The 20,094-nt window shown below is 39.1% G+C and overlaps 1 protein-coding gene across 25 annotated transcripts in view; it reads right to left on the bottom strand.

Moving 5' to 3' along the window:
• The window catches only part of NRXN3 (neurexin 3), a 1,626,608-nt gene that overhangs the window by 1,077,975 nt on the left and 528,539 nt on the right, over positions 1-20,094 (bottom strand). For 22 of the 25 annotated variants that reach the window (XM_042468184.1, XM_042468325.1, XM_042468193.1 and 19 more), the window contains 2 exons: positions 18,210-18,413; positions 10,291-10,317 (listed from right to left, as the gene is read on the bottom strand). In XM_042468184.1, the coding sequence (XP_042324118.1) occupies positions 10,291-10,317; positions 18,210-18,413 (231 nt within the window). The remainder of the gene's footprint in view (positions 1-10,290; positions 10,318-18,209; positions 18,414-20,094) is intronic. The other 3 variants (XM_042468230.1, XM_042468305.1, XM_042468409.1) reach the window with 1 other exon arrangement.

Genomic DNA, 20,094 nt, shown 5'->3' with positions numbered 1-20,094 from the left:
AACCACATTCACCGATGACCTCAGCGTTTTACAAATTCCAAACCTTGTTTATTAAACAAGACAGAGCAACTCATCATTGCATTAATGACCATAACCACAGTTTCCTGAAGACTGTTGTTGTCATGTGTACTCAAGTAATTTCTGAATTACAGCAACCCTAAGGTGAATCTGTCAAGATGTTTTCTTGGTAAGATCTTTTCAGAGGGGGCTTGTCGTTGACTTCCTCTAGGGCGAAAAAAGTTGTGACTTGCATACTGGAAACCCAGTGGGTTTCCATAAACAAATGGAGATTTGAACCTGGGTCTGCTAGAATCCTAGCCAAACACTCAGACCACTACACTACACTGCCTCTTCCTGATAATACCCATCATCTTTACATAGAAGGTAATAGCATAGGGAACAGTATGGAAACAATCTATTCTAGATTATTGCAATTTACTCTGCATAGGAATGCCACTGGCATGAGTCTGAATGCTGCAACTAGCACAAAACACATTTGCTAGAATGCTTTTGGAAGCATCTTACCAGGAATATATTACATCAGTACTGGGGAAATTGTACTGGCTCTTTTTCCTATCAAGCATGTTTAAAGATTTGATCATAAGCCCCTCAACAACTTGGGACCAGACTGTCTATTATCCCTTCGCCACTACAGACCATACTGTTAAATGAGTTGTTTGCAAAAGAGAAATGTAAATCTCAAAAACCAGTGGAAGGGAAGCTTGTAACACCTTTCCAACATACCTTATAAACCCCCTATAGGGTTGGTTTCCAGAGTATTAGAGCTACTTTATCCAAATATTGCACAATGAGATACCAAGTTCAAGTGAGTGGATTGTTTTATTCTAGTTTCATGTTGGGTTCAAGACTTTAGATTTTGTGCTCACTCTTAAGGTTGGATGGATGAGAGAGTAGAGGGGATCAATGCTTCCAGGACAGATTATACTCTTGCTTTTCACCAGGTGGTGGTTCCTTCTTTTACTTAAGAGTTAAGCTACAGTAATTACATTGATCCATGGATAAATCGACTCAGAAATGTTTGACCTAAATTTCTAGACTTATACATGAATATATACGTTATTTGCCCAATCTATCTAATTTAATTATCCAATCACATTCCTCCATTGACTAACATCAATGTGTAGTTTCTTCTAATCATGTGAATTTTAGACATTCACATTTTAAAATCTGTCTACTGTTTTATACATGCTTTATTTCTTAGAAATACCTGGAACCATAGAAAATGTGCGAATGCTCAAGATAAAGTGTTGACCTTTCCCTCAACAAGTCTCTAACAATGAGAAAATTCTATTTTCACTGAAAATGCCAAGTCCAACAAAATGTATTCCCACTCCTAGTTTATTGTAAATATGCTTTTACTTTTACTCCTGCACTGGTTACAACATTATATACAGTGTACCAGATGTTTCAGGGTCACATGTATGAAATATATATCATGCAGCTAAGTGGATTTTTCCCCACTTGAGAGTGAACATGTGCAACTCTAATCTAGGATAGAACCAATGCACAGAGGTGATGGAGATTTAAACCTTTCAGCACCTTTTTTAAACATTAAACCAACATACTGTATGTTGCATTAAAAAGAAGAAACATCATTGACACTAATATGTGAAATGCTAATATAATGACCTTTTTGCAAACTGGACTGAATGCAGTAAATGACCTACTATTTGCAAACAATGGCCTAAATCTTATAGCTAGTCCTGACTAATGTAAATCCATTATGTTGGTGAGATTTACCTAAATGTTGACTCACTGTTCAACAATTGGTTTTATGGGTACACTCTAGTTGGGACATGACTATTAGGATGTCAACCTATGTGTGTGTACATCATTAATGTCATTATGAGAAATTAATAGGATAGTCAGACAATGAGAGCTCTTTAGAAATGAAGTGGGAACTATATTAGTAGCATATGAATTGCTTAACTGTGTGATTTTTCACAGAATTGTCTGGCTGTTTTTTAATATTTGTAAATAAGATTTTAGATGGATTTTGTGTTTGTTTTTTTAAAATGTACATTTCTTGAACTCTCATTCAAGACGAAAGGCAAGGTACAAATTGGATAGAATGATAGCAACATTCTATCTATATCTCCATAATAGAAAGTCTCATTGAGTTCAATGTGATTTGCTCCCAAGCATATATATTATACATAGTAGGACAGTCTGAGTGTTTTTATAATTGTCCTGACACTGATGGATTGTACATTTTATTTGGTTTATAAATGTCCTTGAAGGAGAATCTTACCACTTGAAACATATTCAATCTTAATATATTTATTCTCCTCTCTGCTCCATTCCCTGGAAAAACTATGGCCCGTTCCAGACGGGCCTTGGTTCCACCCCCAGTATGTACTAGGGGTTGGCCAAGGATGCAGCGTCCAATCAGGCCTCACCCCAGTACGTACTGGGGATGTCAAAATGGTGGCACCCTATATACATGGGCACTGCCATTTTGACGTGACGGATGCATAACGTCCACACATCATGGCAAGGATGTGATGCTGCAAGTGCGGCATTGGTGCCTTGCGGCATCACAACTGCACCACAAGAAGAACCTGCTTTTTGCAGGTTCTTTTTGCAGGTTCTTTTTGCTGCACAGGGGAGCCGCGTGGTTTGTCCGCTGCAGCTCCCTCACGTAGCAAACACGGGCGCCGGCAGAGCACCCTTTTTGGGTGCTCTGTAAAGTGCCTATGTGTCTAATTTGGGCTGAAATTTTAAACCTTTTTCTGGGGTCTTACTTCTGAGTAGACTTCTGAGTACAGGACTGCTGCACTGTTTAAGGGGAGAAAGAAGCAACAACCAATGAGAAAAAGAAACTTCAACAGCACAGCAACAGGAGAAAAAATGCTCCAAATAGAAAGCATTAGGGATTATTATGTATTCAAAGTGCTTTTCAGGCAAGTTTTTCTACACCATTTACTTAAAAATTGAGAAGTGGTTAATGTTTGTGGAAGCCCTAGTCTCATTCCAATGCTATGCTAAAAAGACAAGTTGGCACTGTATTCAAAGTGACCTGTCTCTGATGGACACATAACAAGGATTTGATCAGTGGTTTGCAAATTAAACAAGAGAGTACATCCTCCTTTTGGGGATCACAAAATGTAACAGATGCTACTGGTCCAGCATGAAACTTGTTACTATCTACCTCTAAAAGGGGGAAGAAAAAAGAGCAAAGTGATTTGATGACTGTCCACCCAGTATGGCATGAAGAGCTGGAGAGCTTTTCACAAAAGAAGGAGGGCTCTGGCCCCAGAGAAGCAGATTTTCTGTTATGTAATTCTATAGCAGTAACGGACCAGGGTATGTTGTAATGCGAGTGCCAATGTCAACAGATATATATGTAAGCAATTGTGAATTTATCTTAGTTTAGAGTGAACCATGAGATTTAAAATATCTCATGTGGCAACCAGGCATATGAAGACATTAGGAGGTAGTTCACAGCGGTCATCACTGGCACATAATTTACTTTCTCATTAGGCACCCAGGATGGAACTATGGAGAAAAAAGTAAATTGCTAGTGAAATAAAATCAGCATATAGGGAATTCAGAATACTGATTCCCTCCACTCTAATTCCCACACCACAGTAAAATATGAACCACCTCATAATGGCCAGAATCCTTTTGATTTTGAATCCACATGCATCTGAGGAAGTAGGTTCAAGTCTACAAATGCTCATGTTACCAACTTCTACATGTCAGTTAGTCTCAAAGGTGCTGCAAGATCCCTTTGCATACCAGGAATCCTTTGGGTGAATTGTAGGTGGCAGCAATATGAAGGGAAAAGTCATGGGGTCAATGTCTATAAAGGAAATAAGGGATTGGAGAATTAAATCTTTTCAAAGCTGGCAGATTTCCCTTGTCATGGTTGTATGACCCTAAAAATAATGCATTTGCCAATGTAGTGCAACAGCAAGATTCCAACCAATATTTTAACGTTACCAATTCCTCCCTGTCAGTTCATCTCACCCTCCAATGCAAACAATATTTAAGAAGGCTAAAACTGACAGCAAGAAGGGACTGCCAGAGACTGAAAAGCTTTTTAGTTCTCATCCTTAACTACATGACAACAAGAGATAGAAAAGCTTTTCAGGCCTCATCCTTACTTGTTTATTGAGGTACATGGGACTTATTGTCTCCTGTGCCTCCCAATCCCTATGCCTCCCAATTCTTTTTGGATCCAGAATGATAGAAAATGAAAATTCTCATACATCCTAAAAGAAAATATGTTCTTGAGGACAACAAGGGACTCTTTCACACTGCACAATTATAGTGGGATGGTTTCACTTTAACTGCCATGGCAACCTGAGACTGATAGGTAGAGAATGGGGTTTACAATTTTCAGCCAGAAAGCTATAAACCTCAGGACTCCACAGGATGTTGCCACAGCAGTTAAAATGGAAGCATAGAACTATAACTGTGTAGTGTGAAAGGGCCGCAGGAGTGTCCAAATCTCTGAAGAAGAACTCTCTAGTTGTCTTCAATAATCTTCCTTGCTACCACTGGATACAGACAGACATGGTATAAAATATTTCCTTACTGTCAGGTATGCAGAAATGGGTAAAAGGGCCTGTATCAATGATACAGCTACAGTGGAGGGTTTCTGAAGGGACAAAAGTGACTCAAACGAAACTACTCACATCAACAACATGCCCCAAGCGATGGTGTGGGAAGAGTAACCAAACAATAATTTCAGATTTGAATTCAGCAAAGAAAAATATATTAGTCTTGAATGGGGAGCAAGATGTAATGCCCACTTCTGTATAACTCTGGGTTGATGTTTCCCATTCCTAATAATCAAAGTACAAGACACCCACATAATATAGTTAGATGTATGGTGCATCAAAACTTATCATGCATCCAATCCTTTTTCAATCCAGGGCTCACAAAATGTGTTGTACTTCAACCCCCATAATCCTACATCCATCATATCTGAGACTATGAGAGTTGTTGTCCAACACATTTGGAGGACATCAGGTTGGGAAAGTCTTATACCTTGCTCTTTTGCTTTTCCAGACTCAGCCTTAAATGCTGTCCTTAATTAAACAGAAACCATGGCCATTCTGGAGTATTATTCTAGCAGATGAGACCATCTGTATGGATCTCATTCAAAGAAGTTTCTAAAGATATACTTGGGTACTTCATTTTCAATGTATTGCTGCAATATGAGCATATTATTGCTATGGATTGTGTTGAAATTCATAATCAATCGTATTTCTACCAAATGCATACGAAAGGCAGGGCCAGAGTAAGCCATGGATTCCAAATGGAAATATACTGTAAAACCATGGGTGATTTATCTTCCATGTCCCTTTCCGCTGTCTAATAATTTAGAAAGTGCTTCTTCTCCTAAAGGAGGTGCAGCTACCACACCAGTCAGAAAGATGTCAGCATGCTAACATGTTCTTAATAGGCAATTAAAGGCAAGCCTATGCTTATTCTAAGTGTCTCTTGTGGTAACAGTTAATTAGCATGATAAAATCCTCATTTTGTTTCATGCTTACTGATGATTCTCTCATTCCTATTCATGAGAGAAAAGAAATGGTAATTTACCCCTGGGAATACTAAAGATAATTTAAAACGCAGAAACTGATTTGACCCTTATTCACAATAAGACCCAGGTGCAATAAAATCTATAGAAAGATTTTTTTTAAAGGCGTGTGCCATAAAGGACTAGAGGCTGTTTTACATCAGATTCAACAACTATGAAGTGACTGCAGTGAGGGGGATATGGCAACAAACATTGACAGTTTTTGATTAGACATTCACTGAGGTTCTCTTATGAATAACAACAATAATACGGATACTATATTGATTGTCAGAACAACATTCCATCATCATTCATCTGAAAATGTATTTTGCACTGAAAATATGACTACATAACAGCACATTACATGCAATAGTATTGAACCAAACCCTGATGGCCTTTCTTTTCTTTTTTCCTTAAGAAAAAAGATGAATTAGGAAGAATGATCTGAAGCTAAGAGACCACGTAGCCTGGGAATGTAAACTGGACTACAAATAATTACTTTTCCAGGCTCCATGAAACAGTGTGTTTATATATTTGTGTTCTTGCATATGCCTAATCCTTACTCTCTTCCATCTTGGCTCCCAAGATGCTTTTCTTGCCATTGTTGTGGTTGTTCTATACCTTTTAGTTCTTTGGACCTATGGTGATCCTAAGGTGAATATCACAGGGCTTTCTTGGGAAGATTTGTGCAGCGAAGGTTCACCATTACCTTCCTCTCAGTCTAAGATAGAATTCCAAAAAATGTATTGGTCCATCCTTCAATATTAAAAAAAACCCTCCTGCACCCATCAAGCACTTTAAACATTTGCTTTTTCTACTTGATAAAATATCTAGTTAATTATAGCTACAGGAAAATAAGAATGACAAGTCCCACTGCATATACATATTTGCGAACACAGGATAAAATAGAAATACCTTTAAAAAAAATCCCCATGCATATTTACTTAGGGAAAGTCCATGCCATCCGCCGGCCTGAGAGGAAGGAGACTCCGCCCTCCATAACTGCCATCCGCCGGCCTGAGAGGGAGTTCACCAGGCAGGTCCAGCTCCATCAAGACTAGCCTGGAAGAAGGAAGAGCCCTCCCTCCAATCCATCTGCCTTGGTCCAGGCCTCAAAGGAAGAGAAGAACCACTGGACCTTTCCCTCCACCATTCCCTTCTCCTTTTGTTTCGTGTCTTTTAGATTGTAAGCCTGAGGGCAGGGAACTGTCTGATTAAAAACAATAATTGTAAGCCGCCCTGAGAGCCATTAGGGCTGAAGGGAGGGATATAAATGCCCAAATAAATAAATAAATACCCTCTGACTGTTCCATTTTGGCAAGGATGGTTCTGATTAATCCTTTGTTATCCCACTTTTCTGTTGCTGTTAAAGTGTCCCAGTTTGTTTTTCCTTCTCCCACTTTATCCCTCAGTTACTGCAAAACTAATTAGTACTCAATTAATTCAGAGAGAGGAGAGGGGAGGAATGGTAGAATCTTGCCCTTCCTAGGAGGAACAGGCTAAAGCAAACTGCTACATTCTCCCTGGCTTGCCTGTAATTCCCCATTTATAACTTTTGTTCACACTCTGATATTGCCCAGTCATACATGGTCCAGTTTTCATCTGCGCAATGCTGGAAGATAATGCAAGTTCCACTGAGCTTAAAGGGACTAACCCCCCCCCCCCCCCCCGGTAAAATATATATAAGATTTCAGCTTTAGCCACACATGGGATTATGCTGTCCGTGTCATTAATTTCCTTTCATTAGTTGTCATGCAACTCACAAAGCTGCAAAAGTTGCCTCAGCATTATGCAATTCTTAAAGAAACAAAGCTGGGGTTTTCTCTTATGCTGGTAATCAAGAACCTATTAGGTTATGATACCAGTTTAGCTGAATTCTGTTTTGTAAAATGCTTGTGACATTATCTTTGAGTGTCTTAACATTTGTTATTCGATAGTTCTTAATTTACCAAAAATACCCCTAAACCCCACACAAAATTACTTAGTCCTAGTTCATGCTTACCACCTCATAGGGAAGGTATAAACAAAAGAAAGCAAAACATGTGGGGGAGGAAGAAGCAAGAGTGGTAATTTCAGGGAAAATGAACAACCAGTCCCTAAAATGGCACATTCATTTTTCTCAGTTCTTTGAACACATAAACAGAATAATAAAAATCAAACCTACAGCCTTACCTGTTGTCAGATGTGGGAGCCCTCACAGCTGGTCCCTTTGATGGCCACAGTGGGAAAATATCAAACCAGCACAATTGCTATCTTTTAAGAATAACTCTGTTTGCTCTTAACAACACAGACCATTTGCCCCACACCAAGTTAATAGAAGTGACTGCATCATCTGATACTTTTAAGTAACACTCCCTTGATGGAAAACAACATCGTGTCCCTTCAGCACACACTTTTCTCTCTGTGTTCTTTTCTTTGATTATCACCAATTCTAATGTCACTTTTCCTCTTGGAAGGAGAAAATCATCTGTGATCACAATGGACTGTGCCACATGAGACAGCTGACAGAACTCTTAAGCTGGTCCAATATTTGCATATATTAGATCTATGCATGCCTTCAATATTGTAGGAAAATTCCTTTGGGGGGTATTTTCTCTCTACATGCCTGCACTTTAAAAGTGAAACAAGAAAAGAAATATTGGAATAAATACACAGGGAACATATCAAAGGAGTTCTCTGAGCCCCAAGTAGGCTAGAGCTCTCAAGCAAGAAAATAAACCTTTCTTTCTTTGATTCTCTTTCAATTAATTATGTTTCTGTTTCATAAGGATTGGGAATCAGCTGGACTAAGTCATTCCAAAAGGGAACAAATGTACCAAGAGGTCTAAATAATACAAGAATGTCCAATCTGATTTAAAAGTATTGGGAAGAAAGCAATCTTTGAAGTGATGATAGTGTGTAACTATAATACATAATTATAGCTATGCAGCACTATTTCAACTGTCATTGCTCCATCCCAGGGCATTCTGGGATTTGTTGTTTGATGATGTGCTTAGATTTCTCTTCTAGGGAGCTGTAGTGCTATATTTCAGGAAAAGGCACTAGAGCTCTGTAGCAGCGAATTCTAAATGTCTCAGCGAACAATAAATCCCAGGATTCTACAAGATGGAGCTATAAAGTAAATTTTTGGTGTTCTTGTTTCCCTCAAATCATTTCTGACACACAGCAACCCTAAGGCTAGCCTATCACAGGATTTTCTTGGCAAGATTTATTCACAGGAGGTTTGCCATTGTTTTCCTCAAAGGCTGAGATTGCCCAAGGTCATCCAATGGGTTTCCATGGCTAACCAGGGATTTTATTCCTGCTTTCCTGGAGTCCTAATCCAACACCCAAACCACTACACCATACTGGCTGTCCTATAAAGTGATAGTACATTGCTATACCCATGTAATATAGATACAAGATATGGCTCTTCTTCTACCTAACATCTCTGAATATTAGTATCATGTAGTTTCCCATCCATTTCAGCAGAATTATGTATGCAGTCCTGAGTACATAATGACACCCTATGAAGAAGATGTGGGTGTTTTTTTGTTTGTTTGTTTCAGATTTCAGGAACAGGATATGCTTTTGGGGCTACTGCTGCTCACAGCTTAGAAAAATCACTTTTATGGGCTTATATAGATTGCAACAACTGGTTACCATGCTGACTGTGGATTCTGGTCCAAAAAAATATTCTAAGCTATGGCATTGCTTACTAAACTTGCTGATTATTTGCTCTTGCCTGTAGCAAACAAGTTACAAAAAATGTGTCATAGGGCAAACTTGCATTTAAGCCAGAGCTGGGAATCATCTGGGTATCCAGATATTGTTGGACTGCAACTTCCAGCATTCTTCCTCCTTGACTATGCTCAATAGGGATGCCAGGAGTTCCAGTGCAGCAACAACTGGAGGAACGCTTCCCACCCCTGATTTAAGCACTCCCCTCATAACTAAAGGTTATGAGGAACTGTGTACCGGACAAAGAGTATACCTAGAATAAAAACCAATTGGACTGTCTAAGGAAAACAGGCCCCATCCTTCTTAAAAATGCAATGGACTACTGGAAGAGGGCCAGAGCTCAGTAGACTATTATTTTCCCCCACTGGTTATTAATATCTGTGTGTTTATTCACATGGCTGACATAGGCCTCCAGAACTCTCTTCTCTTAAAAAAAAACCTTTGGCAAAGTGATCCTCCTGTGAATTTATGAACTCACAAAATCCCAAATAAAATGTTTTGCTTTCTTATTTAAATTTGCAATCCCCTATAAGCATTGATGTTGAAGAAACATCAGACAAAACAGTCACCATTGTGGAGAAAACTATATACGTATTTGTCACAATAAAACAAATTTGTTGTAGTGGAGAAGTGCATACAGTACCTGTTATTTTTATGCAGTACCAAAGCTGCCTCTAAGGATATTTTCCTCAAGACAGCAGAAAGCTACTGAAATACATTTTCAGTTCTTCCCATTCCCTGGACGCTTGTCTGCGAAGCCAGGAAATATAACATTTCACTCATCCCCCAGGAAATCTCTTTCATACACATTACATCCAATACAGCCATCACAAATCCTCCCCAGCTTCAACATCTACCAAAACTTTCCATCCCAATATTTTTTACAAAAAATGAATAAAGTAACAAGAAAATAAGAAACAGTTTACAAAACAGCAAAGGAAATAATGTTAATTTCTTTTAAATATTCAAAGAAAGAGAGAGAAAGAGAACAAAATGAAACTTGAGGGAAAACTTACTGGCGTTACAGTTTATCCTGATACAGTCTAGATGGGGAAAAATAAATGAAAGATGAAATTGCATCCTTCAAGGTAACAGCTGCAGACATCCAAAAACAATCAGTCCACCCTTCCGGGGACAGACACACGCAAAGTGATGTGGCCATTTTATATTAATATACATTCTGCACAATCTCAGGAATGGTTGTATATGTGTGGCATGTTCTACAGAAATAGCAGCTCCATATACCTACTCCATAACTGTGTGTATGTGTAAATGCATGACACTAACTGCACAAAATATACTATATACTTGTATATGGTATGTATTTTATAAGCTTCTATGTGGTCTTCTGAGAATTCTTTTCTTTTTAAGGCAAATGGTGCAATGATAGTGTATCTAGTGATACTAATCAAGAACTGCTAATTAAAAATAGTTAGCATGCCATTAAAGCAAAGATATTCTTTCTCAAAATGCAAGCCCTTCCCCTAGTGATTTTATTAAAAATACCAAACTCCAGGGGTTCTTTAAAGAAGTTTGATGTTTAAAAGGGCATGCCATTCTTTTGAATGACTAGTGTTTTTGCAGAAATGTACCTTTTACCCAGCATAATATACCTACAGGGTTACCTTAGAAAGACTTTCTGTCATAATACTTGACCCTTTCCACTTCTAAGTACAGACCCCATTGCCTTTGGAAAACCCAAAATGCTAGGGTGGGGGTGGGGAGTGTATTGTCACTGTTCTCCAAGATGAGGAAAGGGTTACCATACTTCCCCTTGTCCCCTATCATAAAATGGCCACTTGCAAACAGCTAACCGCACGAACGCCCAGCCCAGATTTCAGTGCATTTTGGAGGGTTGGGGCATTTTATTTGGTTGGAAAGGGTTGATACAAAGGCAACCAGACCACCAGCTCTTCAGAGCCCTGCCTCACCTTGCTGCCTGAATGTTAGGTTTGAATGATGCACCTATAACATCCAGGAAGAAGAAGAAATAGGGCTGCCGTACAGTGGCAGATCTGGTCATCTTTGGCAACCCCATATGCTTCACTCAGATGTTTCAGAAATACAATGGAGACAAAAACAAACCAGCAGAAAAGGGCCAAGGTAATATATAAACTTGTTAATGGGTACACATTAACATTCTGCAAAAATAGATAGCAGGGTTAGAGTTTCAACAGGGAAGCTTCTGAGCACTCCCTGTTCTTTTTCAATACAGGAAACAGGTGGTTAGTCATAACTTTGCAAGAGCAGGAATAAGGAAAGCATCCTTCTGCCTCCTTCAGTTCTTGAGTTGTGAATATGTTCCTTGCTAGAGTGTTTTTCAAAGCATGTTTGAGTAACACCTCACACCACGAGATAGCAAATGTGGCTGGAGCTGTTCTCCACACTTAAGGCCAAGGACAAAAGCCAGGCTCTCACATTGCCAGCAGTCTAGTTTTTAAAAAAGCATTTTTGAGAACTTATTGTTCATAGGTGAAGATCTGAATAGGGGTAACCTCAGTCTATGATTATATTAATCCCATGGTGCGTATGGGACCCCTATTATCCTCACATTCTATTAACTGGGGACAGAACAACCCTTTTATGTTTATTGGGGGGAAACACATTTTTGAAAGGCAAAAAAGGAAAGGAGAAGGCAAAAAAAAAATCTGAGTGATGAGATATAAACCAATCAGACATAGTGAAGCCACAGAGAATCTGTTGTCCAGCAGAACATCTCTTAAGAAAATATGGGTTTGGTTTCGTGCGATTAGGTTTGTCATGTGTCGTCAACCGCAACAGAAAAGTGGGAGCAAACAGTCCTTGAGCATTTGGTACGATCACCACACAGGAGTGGCTATATCCCTTTAACATGTGTGTTGGTGGGGTGAGAAGATAAAAGATGTCCACATACATCTATATGGAACTGGGAGACATGGGGAGGAAGAGAGAGAGAAAAACCCTTAAAGTATTATATGTGAAAGGAAAGTTTACATCTTAGGATAAAAATATTACTTATGCTTTAAAAATTGACTTTTTTAAAAGGCTATTACCGGACCCTTAACAGATCAACTCAGTTTGAAGAACTGATACAAAATTGCAGAAACTCCTTCAAGAGTTGCTCTAATAAATTAAGCCTCTTCCCACTTCTTTTCAGTGGTATTAACAGATTTGGTTTCTTTCAGTTTAGCTTTCTGCTCTCTGTCACTCTTTGGGATTTGCTAGTTATTTTTATTACAATTTTATTGCCTGCTGTTGTTTGCAACAGAGATATTTTCAGGTTTATGTAACTAACTGAGAAAATGCCTGTTGGAAACATCCACTAAGTTTGCTATTAAAGTGATAGTTCAGGTGGAGGAGAAGGCAGTATAATCTACCTACACATAAAAAAATTTGATAAGGAAATCAAGAAATTTATTATGAACGTTATGAATTATATTCTGATTTTTACAATAAGAAGCAAATTTCTCCTTCAGAAAAATGAATGAGACTCAGTAAACTTGTCTATGAATCAAACAAAATGCATTTTAATTTGATTTTTTAAAAGAAGGAAGCAGAAAGCAACCTTTAGATGTAACAATTTACAAATAATTAGTTGCTTATCATTCATTCCTTTCCCCCATAATTAAGTAGTAGCTATATTGCCTTACGTTTGTAAACCAATGAGGGGTAATATCACTCTTTTCCCAATGTAACTGTAAAATTTCATGAATTACTTTTACAGTTACATGGGCCTCACTAAATGGTGGCAAAAGTTATCACATGGTTCAAGCCCTGGCCAGGTGCTGCTGTACCATGCTGTCTTGTGAATGATAACAAGTAGATGAAAGAAGACTGTTTTGTAGCACAGGACAGTGGCATACAACATTCAGGCAGTGTTTCTTTAAGCCTCAGAGCTATAATTAATTACTTCTAAAACAGCTTCCCAAGATTTGAATGATCCTGGTTCCAAGCTCCCAAGAATCCCCTACTACTGTCCAAAATAATGATCCTGAATATAGTATGACACTGGGGCTGCTACCACACTGCAGAAATGATGCAGTCTGACACTGCTTTAACTGCCATGGTTCCATCCTATGAAATCTTGGTTTAGTTTTTTATCACACTAAAGCTCTCTGACAAAGAAGGCTAAATATTCCCAAAACTACAAATCCCAGAGTTCCACCACATTGAGCCATGGCAGTTAAAGCAGTAACAAACTGCATTAATTCTGCAAAGTAGATGCAGCCTGAGAAGTGCAGGTACCTGAAGATAATCCTTTCAATCGGGACAAGCTATATGTGCATCCTGCACCATGACAGAAGCTTCCCTACAGTCCTGTAGGAAATCAACTACAGGAGAAAATGCTAAATGACCTAAAGGTCATATAACCATGTGGGAGTTCTGCAGTGCCAACATACCAAGCAAGAAGGCTGAGGACCAGAGGCATCTGTTTCTGTATGGCTGCCCACTGCTCTCACTCTCAGCACATGCTTTAAACAGCAGGGTTAATTCTGGGGCACATTTGAAATTTCTGACTCACTGAATTCTTTCTCTCTCTCTTCCCTGATCCCTTTGTCTGTTTTCTCAACAGAGATGTCAGATCTGATGCATTCAGATTTCTTCTCTTAACAGAGCCAGGATCCAGTATACTGTGAAATGTGTTATTAAGAAAGGATGAGAATAGCTTGCTCTGAGTTCCCATCTAACAATTCCATAAAGAAGCAGTGTGAATACCCATGAAACTCTTCTTCACTCTACCCTCCCAATCCATCTAATCCTCCTTTCTGTTTTCTTTTCTTTTCTTTTTTTGCTAAATGGTGCTGTGCAGGCGAGAGGGATATGCCAGCCCCTGCAGGCTGCTCTGTACACTCTGTTCGAAAGGCTGTTTGCTGTGCGGGCCGCAGGCTTCAGGCCTTTGAAGGGTTGAATACCATCTTTTGATATACCATGACTGATGGGGGTATAAAGAAGCTTTTACAACTTGGATACACAGCGTAAAAAATCACAGAGAAGACCTTCATAAACAGACAACCCTTAAAAAGAAACTAAATGGAATTGAGCAAAAAGTGGGAAAGGAAAGGGAGCAAGCACAAGAATCTTTAAAGCTATTCAAAACAGTCATTTGCCAACGTTTCTTTCTGGAATATCAGAAAAATTCCAGCTCTATGGTATGCCACAACAATAAGAGCTCTTCAATATTTCTGAGTTTGTGGTTTTTCACTGTGTGTTATCAAAATGTGGATTTTTCTTTCTGAGCAAATGAGCAAATGTAAGGTTTTGGCTGTTCTTGTCCCACACTCATCTTAAGAGTTTGCTGTACTGTAATAGCCTAAAGTAAAATAGCCTGAAGTAATGGTCCTCAACGTAATGCCTGTGGACCAGTGCTGGTTCATGAGATACCAGCTGCTGATCCTTGGTGAGTTTCCAGCAAAGAAAGAGCCAGTTGCAGTCAATGGGCAAGAATATGGTATATTGAAAGCAAAAAACTATCAGTCCCTCATATCAGATAGCATAAGAAGAACTGGTCTAAATAACTTTCCTTTGAAAGTGATTCTCTTTGGATTGTTTACAGTTTTTAAAAGCCCGCCCTGTTAAGTCTCATATTTGATTTGTTTTAAATGTTATGACAATCTAAGCTATCACAGAAAACCTTTCAAACACCAAGTAATGTCTGAAACCTCTGTATATCTTTGCTACTGCATAACTGAGCTGCTGTTCTTGAAGTCACCGTCAGAACTCTGCAAGACCAAACATCCATTTGTGCAGCAAAGTTGAAGGGATGCTGCAATTATTGCAGACAAGGCACAGAAGATCTGATTTTTTATTATTTTTTTATTTTTATTTTTTGCTTATTAGAGTATATTTGCCCATTGAGATACAGATGAGCCATCATTTAGGGTCTTTCGTGTAGCAAGGTTTTTGTGTGACAGCAATTTTTAACATAAACATGTGGACTAAAGCTTGAGGAAGCTTTATGCAATGTTCTAGTCAAGAACAGTGAAAAGGACCACAGCAGTCCTACTAGTTATGTTTGGAAAAGGCAGGTGCTCAGCTAATTTAAGTTTAAGATTAGCTATACCACATAGTTCAGCAATTCTTTCTGTTTCCAATGGTGAAGGGAAATTATTGTGTGTCTCCTCAGGTTGAAGGAAGAGTTAGGAAGTAGTAAGTGCATTAGTTTGCACTATGGATTGGCTGTATCCCTTTGTGTGGAAAAATATACAAACTGTTTACATGGCAAGACTATCCCTCACCATTTGGAATATGACAGAGAAGTGTTGAAAAAGAAATGTGTGTGCTGTGCCTGTACTTTCTGATTCTGTCCTCAGATCTCTTCTATAGCTGATACAAAGTCTTTCATTTTCTGTGAAACAGATGGTCTAAGAGGGCATTCCCACTTGGCAGATAAAACGGATTATATTGGCGCGATTCTGATTTGGATTCTGTTCCGGGAATAATTCGAACTTTTCCCATCGTTTCCATTACCAAAAGGGGCAAATTACCTCGATTCATTTAGACCCTGTTTTCGTTCTCATTTATTTTAAATCACTTTATTTTAAAGCGGATTAACTTGCTCCCTGTTCCCATTTGTGTCCACAAGCTGTCAATCAAGCACGTAGGCTTCAAATGTCACAAGTCTAGGGTTTTTTTTTATTTTTAGGGCAGCCAATGAAAATTGGCTGCATCCAAGGCTCTTCTGTTGTGTCTCCCCAGACTAGAAGGAGGCTTGGCAAATCAGATCAAGGAGGAGAAGGCAGCGGGCTTCATTATTGGGGAGAGAATCTCTGGGGAAGAGAGAAGATAAGGCTTGATCCCCCCCCTCAGATCCCTGGGCGTCCAAGCTCTCCTTTCCCAAAAATCACTTTGCCTCCCCCATTGCTCCCTGGGCTGTCTGGGGGGCGATCAAGCAGGGATGTCCTGCAAAGCCCGTCTGCTGCTCAAGCGCTCAGGCAGAGGTGAAAAAAGAAAAAAAAGAATAGTTAAAAATTGTGTTCAATGGCACACATCGGTCTATGAATGAGGAGCAGAGGGGAAGTAAAGGCTATGCGAAAGGAAGAACATGGTGCCGGTGATGCAGAAAGAGAACAAAGAGGGTGGCACCCCCATGCCAGCCCCTTGAGCACTGCTCCTCCCATCTCCAGGTTCCCGAATCAGACACCATTTCATTCCCATTCGGATACCGCAAATCGTACCCCGCTTTCAAAAATAACCCGCGTTATAACCTACTATTTTTTTAAACCGGTTTATAGGCGTCTAATTCAAATTATACAATATAAATCGATTTTGAATCGAATCGCAGTGGAAATGATTCCGGGGCATTGAGGAACTAATTCGGGCATCAGTGGGAATGACATCTCTTAATTTGCTTCATGATCCGCTTTATAGGCAAGTGGCAACGCGACTAAGAATGTTTTCATGAAAATACTGAGCAATGGGATTAAATGTTATTTAGTAGTTGAAACACCATGATGTCAAAGGAGAAAGAAATAGGTCTACATGTTAAATTTCTGGAGTGCATGAGCATGGAAAATTTTAAATGTTTTTTCTCTCTCAGATATTATTTTTAAAATTGTAATATTTTTCAATAGTTTTCTGCATTTCAAGAATTTCTTGTAAAAAAAAAAACCTTGCAGGAAAAGTCTATTTTTGTGCAGAAAAACATTTTTCTGGCAAAAAAAATAAAAACATTTTTGTCCAATGGATGTGAAGGAGTGTTTTATCCCATTCCTGTTCAGCTAAATTCAAGCAGTAGATACTATGTAAAATACTGGCATTTCCCTTTGCTGTAACACAAAACCTAAAGATATCAATACATATGTTTGTTCATATCTTGGATGCCCTCTAGATCTTTTCTGGTGTCTAGGGCAGCATCTGCACTGTAGAAATAATGCAGTTTGTCACCACTTTATCTACCATGGCTCAGTGCTAGGGAATTCTGGGATTTGTAGTTTGCTATGGAATGAGCATTCTCTGACAGAGATGACTAAATGTCTCATGAAACTACAATTCCCATGGCAGTAAAAGTGGTATCAAGTTGGATTATTTCTGCAGTGCAGATGGAGCCTATATCATCTCATTCAGATATTTTTTTAACCACAGCTCCCTTAATTCCTGTTCATTGGCTCAGTTGACTAATGTTTATGGGAGTTATATTCCAAAACAACTGGAATAGCTAGATTTTACTGAAAGCAGCAGAGTGGACCCTTCACTCCTGGTAATAACAGAGGATCACCATATCTTGCATTACACACACAGCAATCCCCACTTAGAAGATAGAACTTCCATGTGTACAAGCAGGTTCTGGATGCTTCCTTGTGCAGGGATGAAAATGTTAAATGTTAAAAGCTCTATGATCCATTGCAAAAGCAGTTTGACTGAACAGGATTCTGGCAAATGTTGCCTGCTTCTGAACTCCATGTGTTTCTTGTCTTGGTATTAGGAGACAGCTTTTTCAAATAGTTTCCTTCAAATCAATGTGTATTCCTTTGCATTTAAATTTTATTCCCTGTTGGCCATTTTATCATATGCAATATTTTAAATGTAACTTTTTTCAAAAAAAAATCCCTTTAAAGGGCTATAAATCATTGTCTCTATGGCTTTACACCTCATTTTTGACTGTTTTGAACAATAGCAGATAGATGGAACAATGAGAACGTGATTGATCAAAAGATGGACTGAAAAGCATGTATTATACAAAGCTAACCAGTTCAAGAACCAGAAAGGAAACTTAATAACAACAACCACAACAAAAGAGACTTAAAAACCACATTATTCATAACCAGGAATTAACATAATATCTTCATGCAGTGATGGCTGGAGAGATTATTTCTCCATGATTAATACAGTTACAAAAGTACATCAGCGACTACTTATAATTCAGTCCAACCAAACTGAGGGAGAAGGGGAGAGACAAAACAAGAAAACAAAAACAAGCTCAAACTAAAAGCCAAGGGGGGAAGTCTATGTACAATACCTAGATTAACCATCAGTTTGACACGACCACCATCAAGCTCTAGGCGCAGGGTGTCAGCTGAATCACGTGATGTTGTGGCCATCAGCAGCCCATAAGCACGCTGAGACATGAAGCGGAAAGACACATCTTCTGCCTCTGTGTGCATGACCATAGGCATAATGACTTTCATATACATGCTGCCATCATAACTCAGGATGGAAGCCTCTGAAAAAAAGTAAGAAAGAGAAAAATCCATGCATTAATTATGAGTAATCCAGGGTTCTTCAGATCTTGAAGAATTCCTCTATACACAAAGACGCTGTAGCTTAAGTGCTTCACTATACATTACAATACAAGGTAATCTTCGGGCAACAACTATTTAAGGGACAGTGTTTCTACAAGAGACTTACCCACATGTTACAGGCTTAAAACAGGTGAATGATCTAAGAAAGATTTCATCTTCTATACAAATGGTCAATAATTCAGTGTCCGTCATCCGTTATAATAATGTTCAAAATCTGAGAAACATCCTTTCCTATATGCCAAGCTAATATATACAAGTCACTTAGAAGATGTTTCCTTTACACACCAAGACACAATAGCTAAAGTGCTTCACCAAACATTACAATTCAATGTAATGTCTGGGTAACTGTTTAAGGGACAGTATTTCTACAACAGGCATGCATGCCCAAATGTTAAATGTTAAAAACAGGTGATGGGTGTGTTGAATATGTGAAACAAACAGACAAGCAAATCCCAATGTCCTTAAAGTAAACTGAATGCTATCTAATCAAAGTCATAGATACTTGTGTTAACAGGCTTATTGCATCTTCTTAAGGAAAAACATAGATTTGGAGTAAATCTTACAACATGAAGAGATCTGGGGTCCATTCACACCTAACAGTCATAGCCACTTTAACCGCCATGATTAAATTCAATGGAATCTTGTGATTTGCAGTTTGGTGAGGTATTGGAATTCTAAATACTCCTCCTTACACCACACCAGAGAGATTTGGTGCACCAGCAGTGATGCCATGTCACTTCCACCAGCCATTCTGGCCAGGTTCCAGCTGATTTTTTTCTTTGAGTTTTTTTGGGTAGGTTTGGGGGACCCTGGGGGTTAGGAGAGGCAAATCACCACATTTTGGGGTAGGTTTGGTGACTTTTGGACAGTTTTGGGGACAGTTTAAAATGCTTTAAAACTGACCCCAAGTTTAAATTGGGGGGGGGGCTGGAGAATTGGGGGGCTTCTGCAGGGCTTCAGAAGTCATAGTTAGGGGTCCCAAGACCTATATGTGGCCCATGGGGTATACTTTGCCCACTCCGGACTTAATTCCATTGCACTGGCTATGGTTATTGACCAGACCCATTAAAATTGCATGCCAAAAACAACTGGAGTGCCACAGCTGATCATTCCAGTTTTAAATAAAAATGAATTAGGTTGTGCTACAACTGTTCATCACTGAGTATTTCTAAAACCTAATGACTAAGCTTACAGCACTTGTCATTCCACTGTTTAATTTTATAGGGAAGAATTATGTCTGCCACCTCCATCTCAGAATGTTGTATCAGTCAAGCCAAATAATTACATGAGCAATTTAATTTTGATTCTGTCTGTGCTCATGAAAATAGCAGAGTTAGTGGTGGTGGTGGTGGGGAAAAAGAGGCAGATAGCTTTGAAGGCCTGACCTTGGTGGTGAGTCCACAGAGAAAAGACACTCTAGGAGAGGTGCCACAAGCACAAGCACAAGTCCTGTGGCACAAGTCATTGTCCATGACACCCATCCCTACAGTACCTTGCTCTGAGGATCTAAGGCCCAATTTAGATGGGCCTTTGCGGCACCCCTGTCACGTGTTAGGGGTTGGCCGAGGACGCACTATCCATATTGGCCTCACCCCTAGCACG

The sequence above is a fragment of the Sceloporus undulatus genome, chromosome 1, assembly GCF_019175285.1.
Source record: "Sceloporus undulatus isolate JIND9_A2432 ecotype Alabama chromosome 1, SceUnd_v1.1, whole genome shotgun sequence".
In the NCBI taxonomy this organism is placed as follows: domain Eukaryota; kingdom Metazoa; phylum Chordata; class Lepidosauria; order Squamata; family Phrynosomatidae; genus Sceloporus; species Sceloporus undulatus.
Note: the sequence above shows the minus strand (reverse complement) of the source record. Positions and strands in the feature narration are given on the sequence as shown.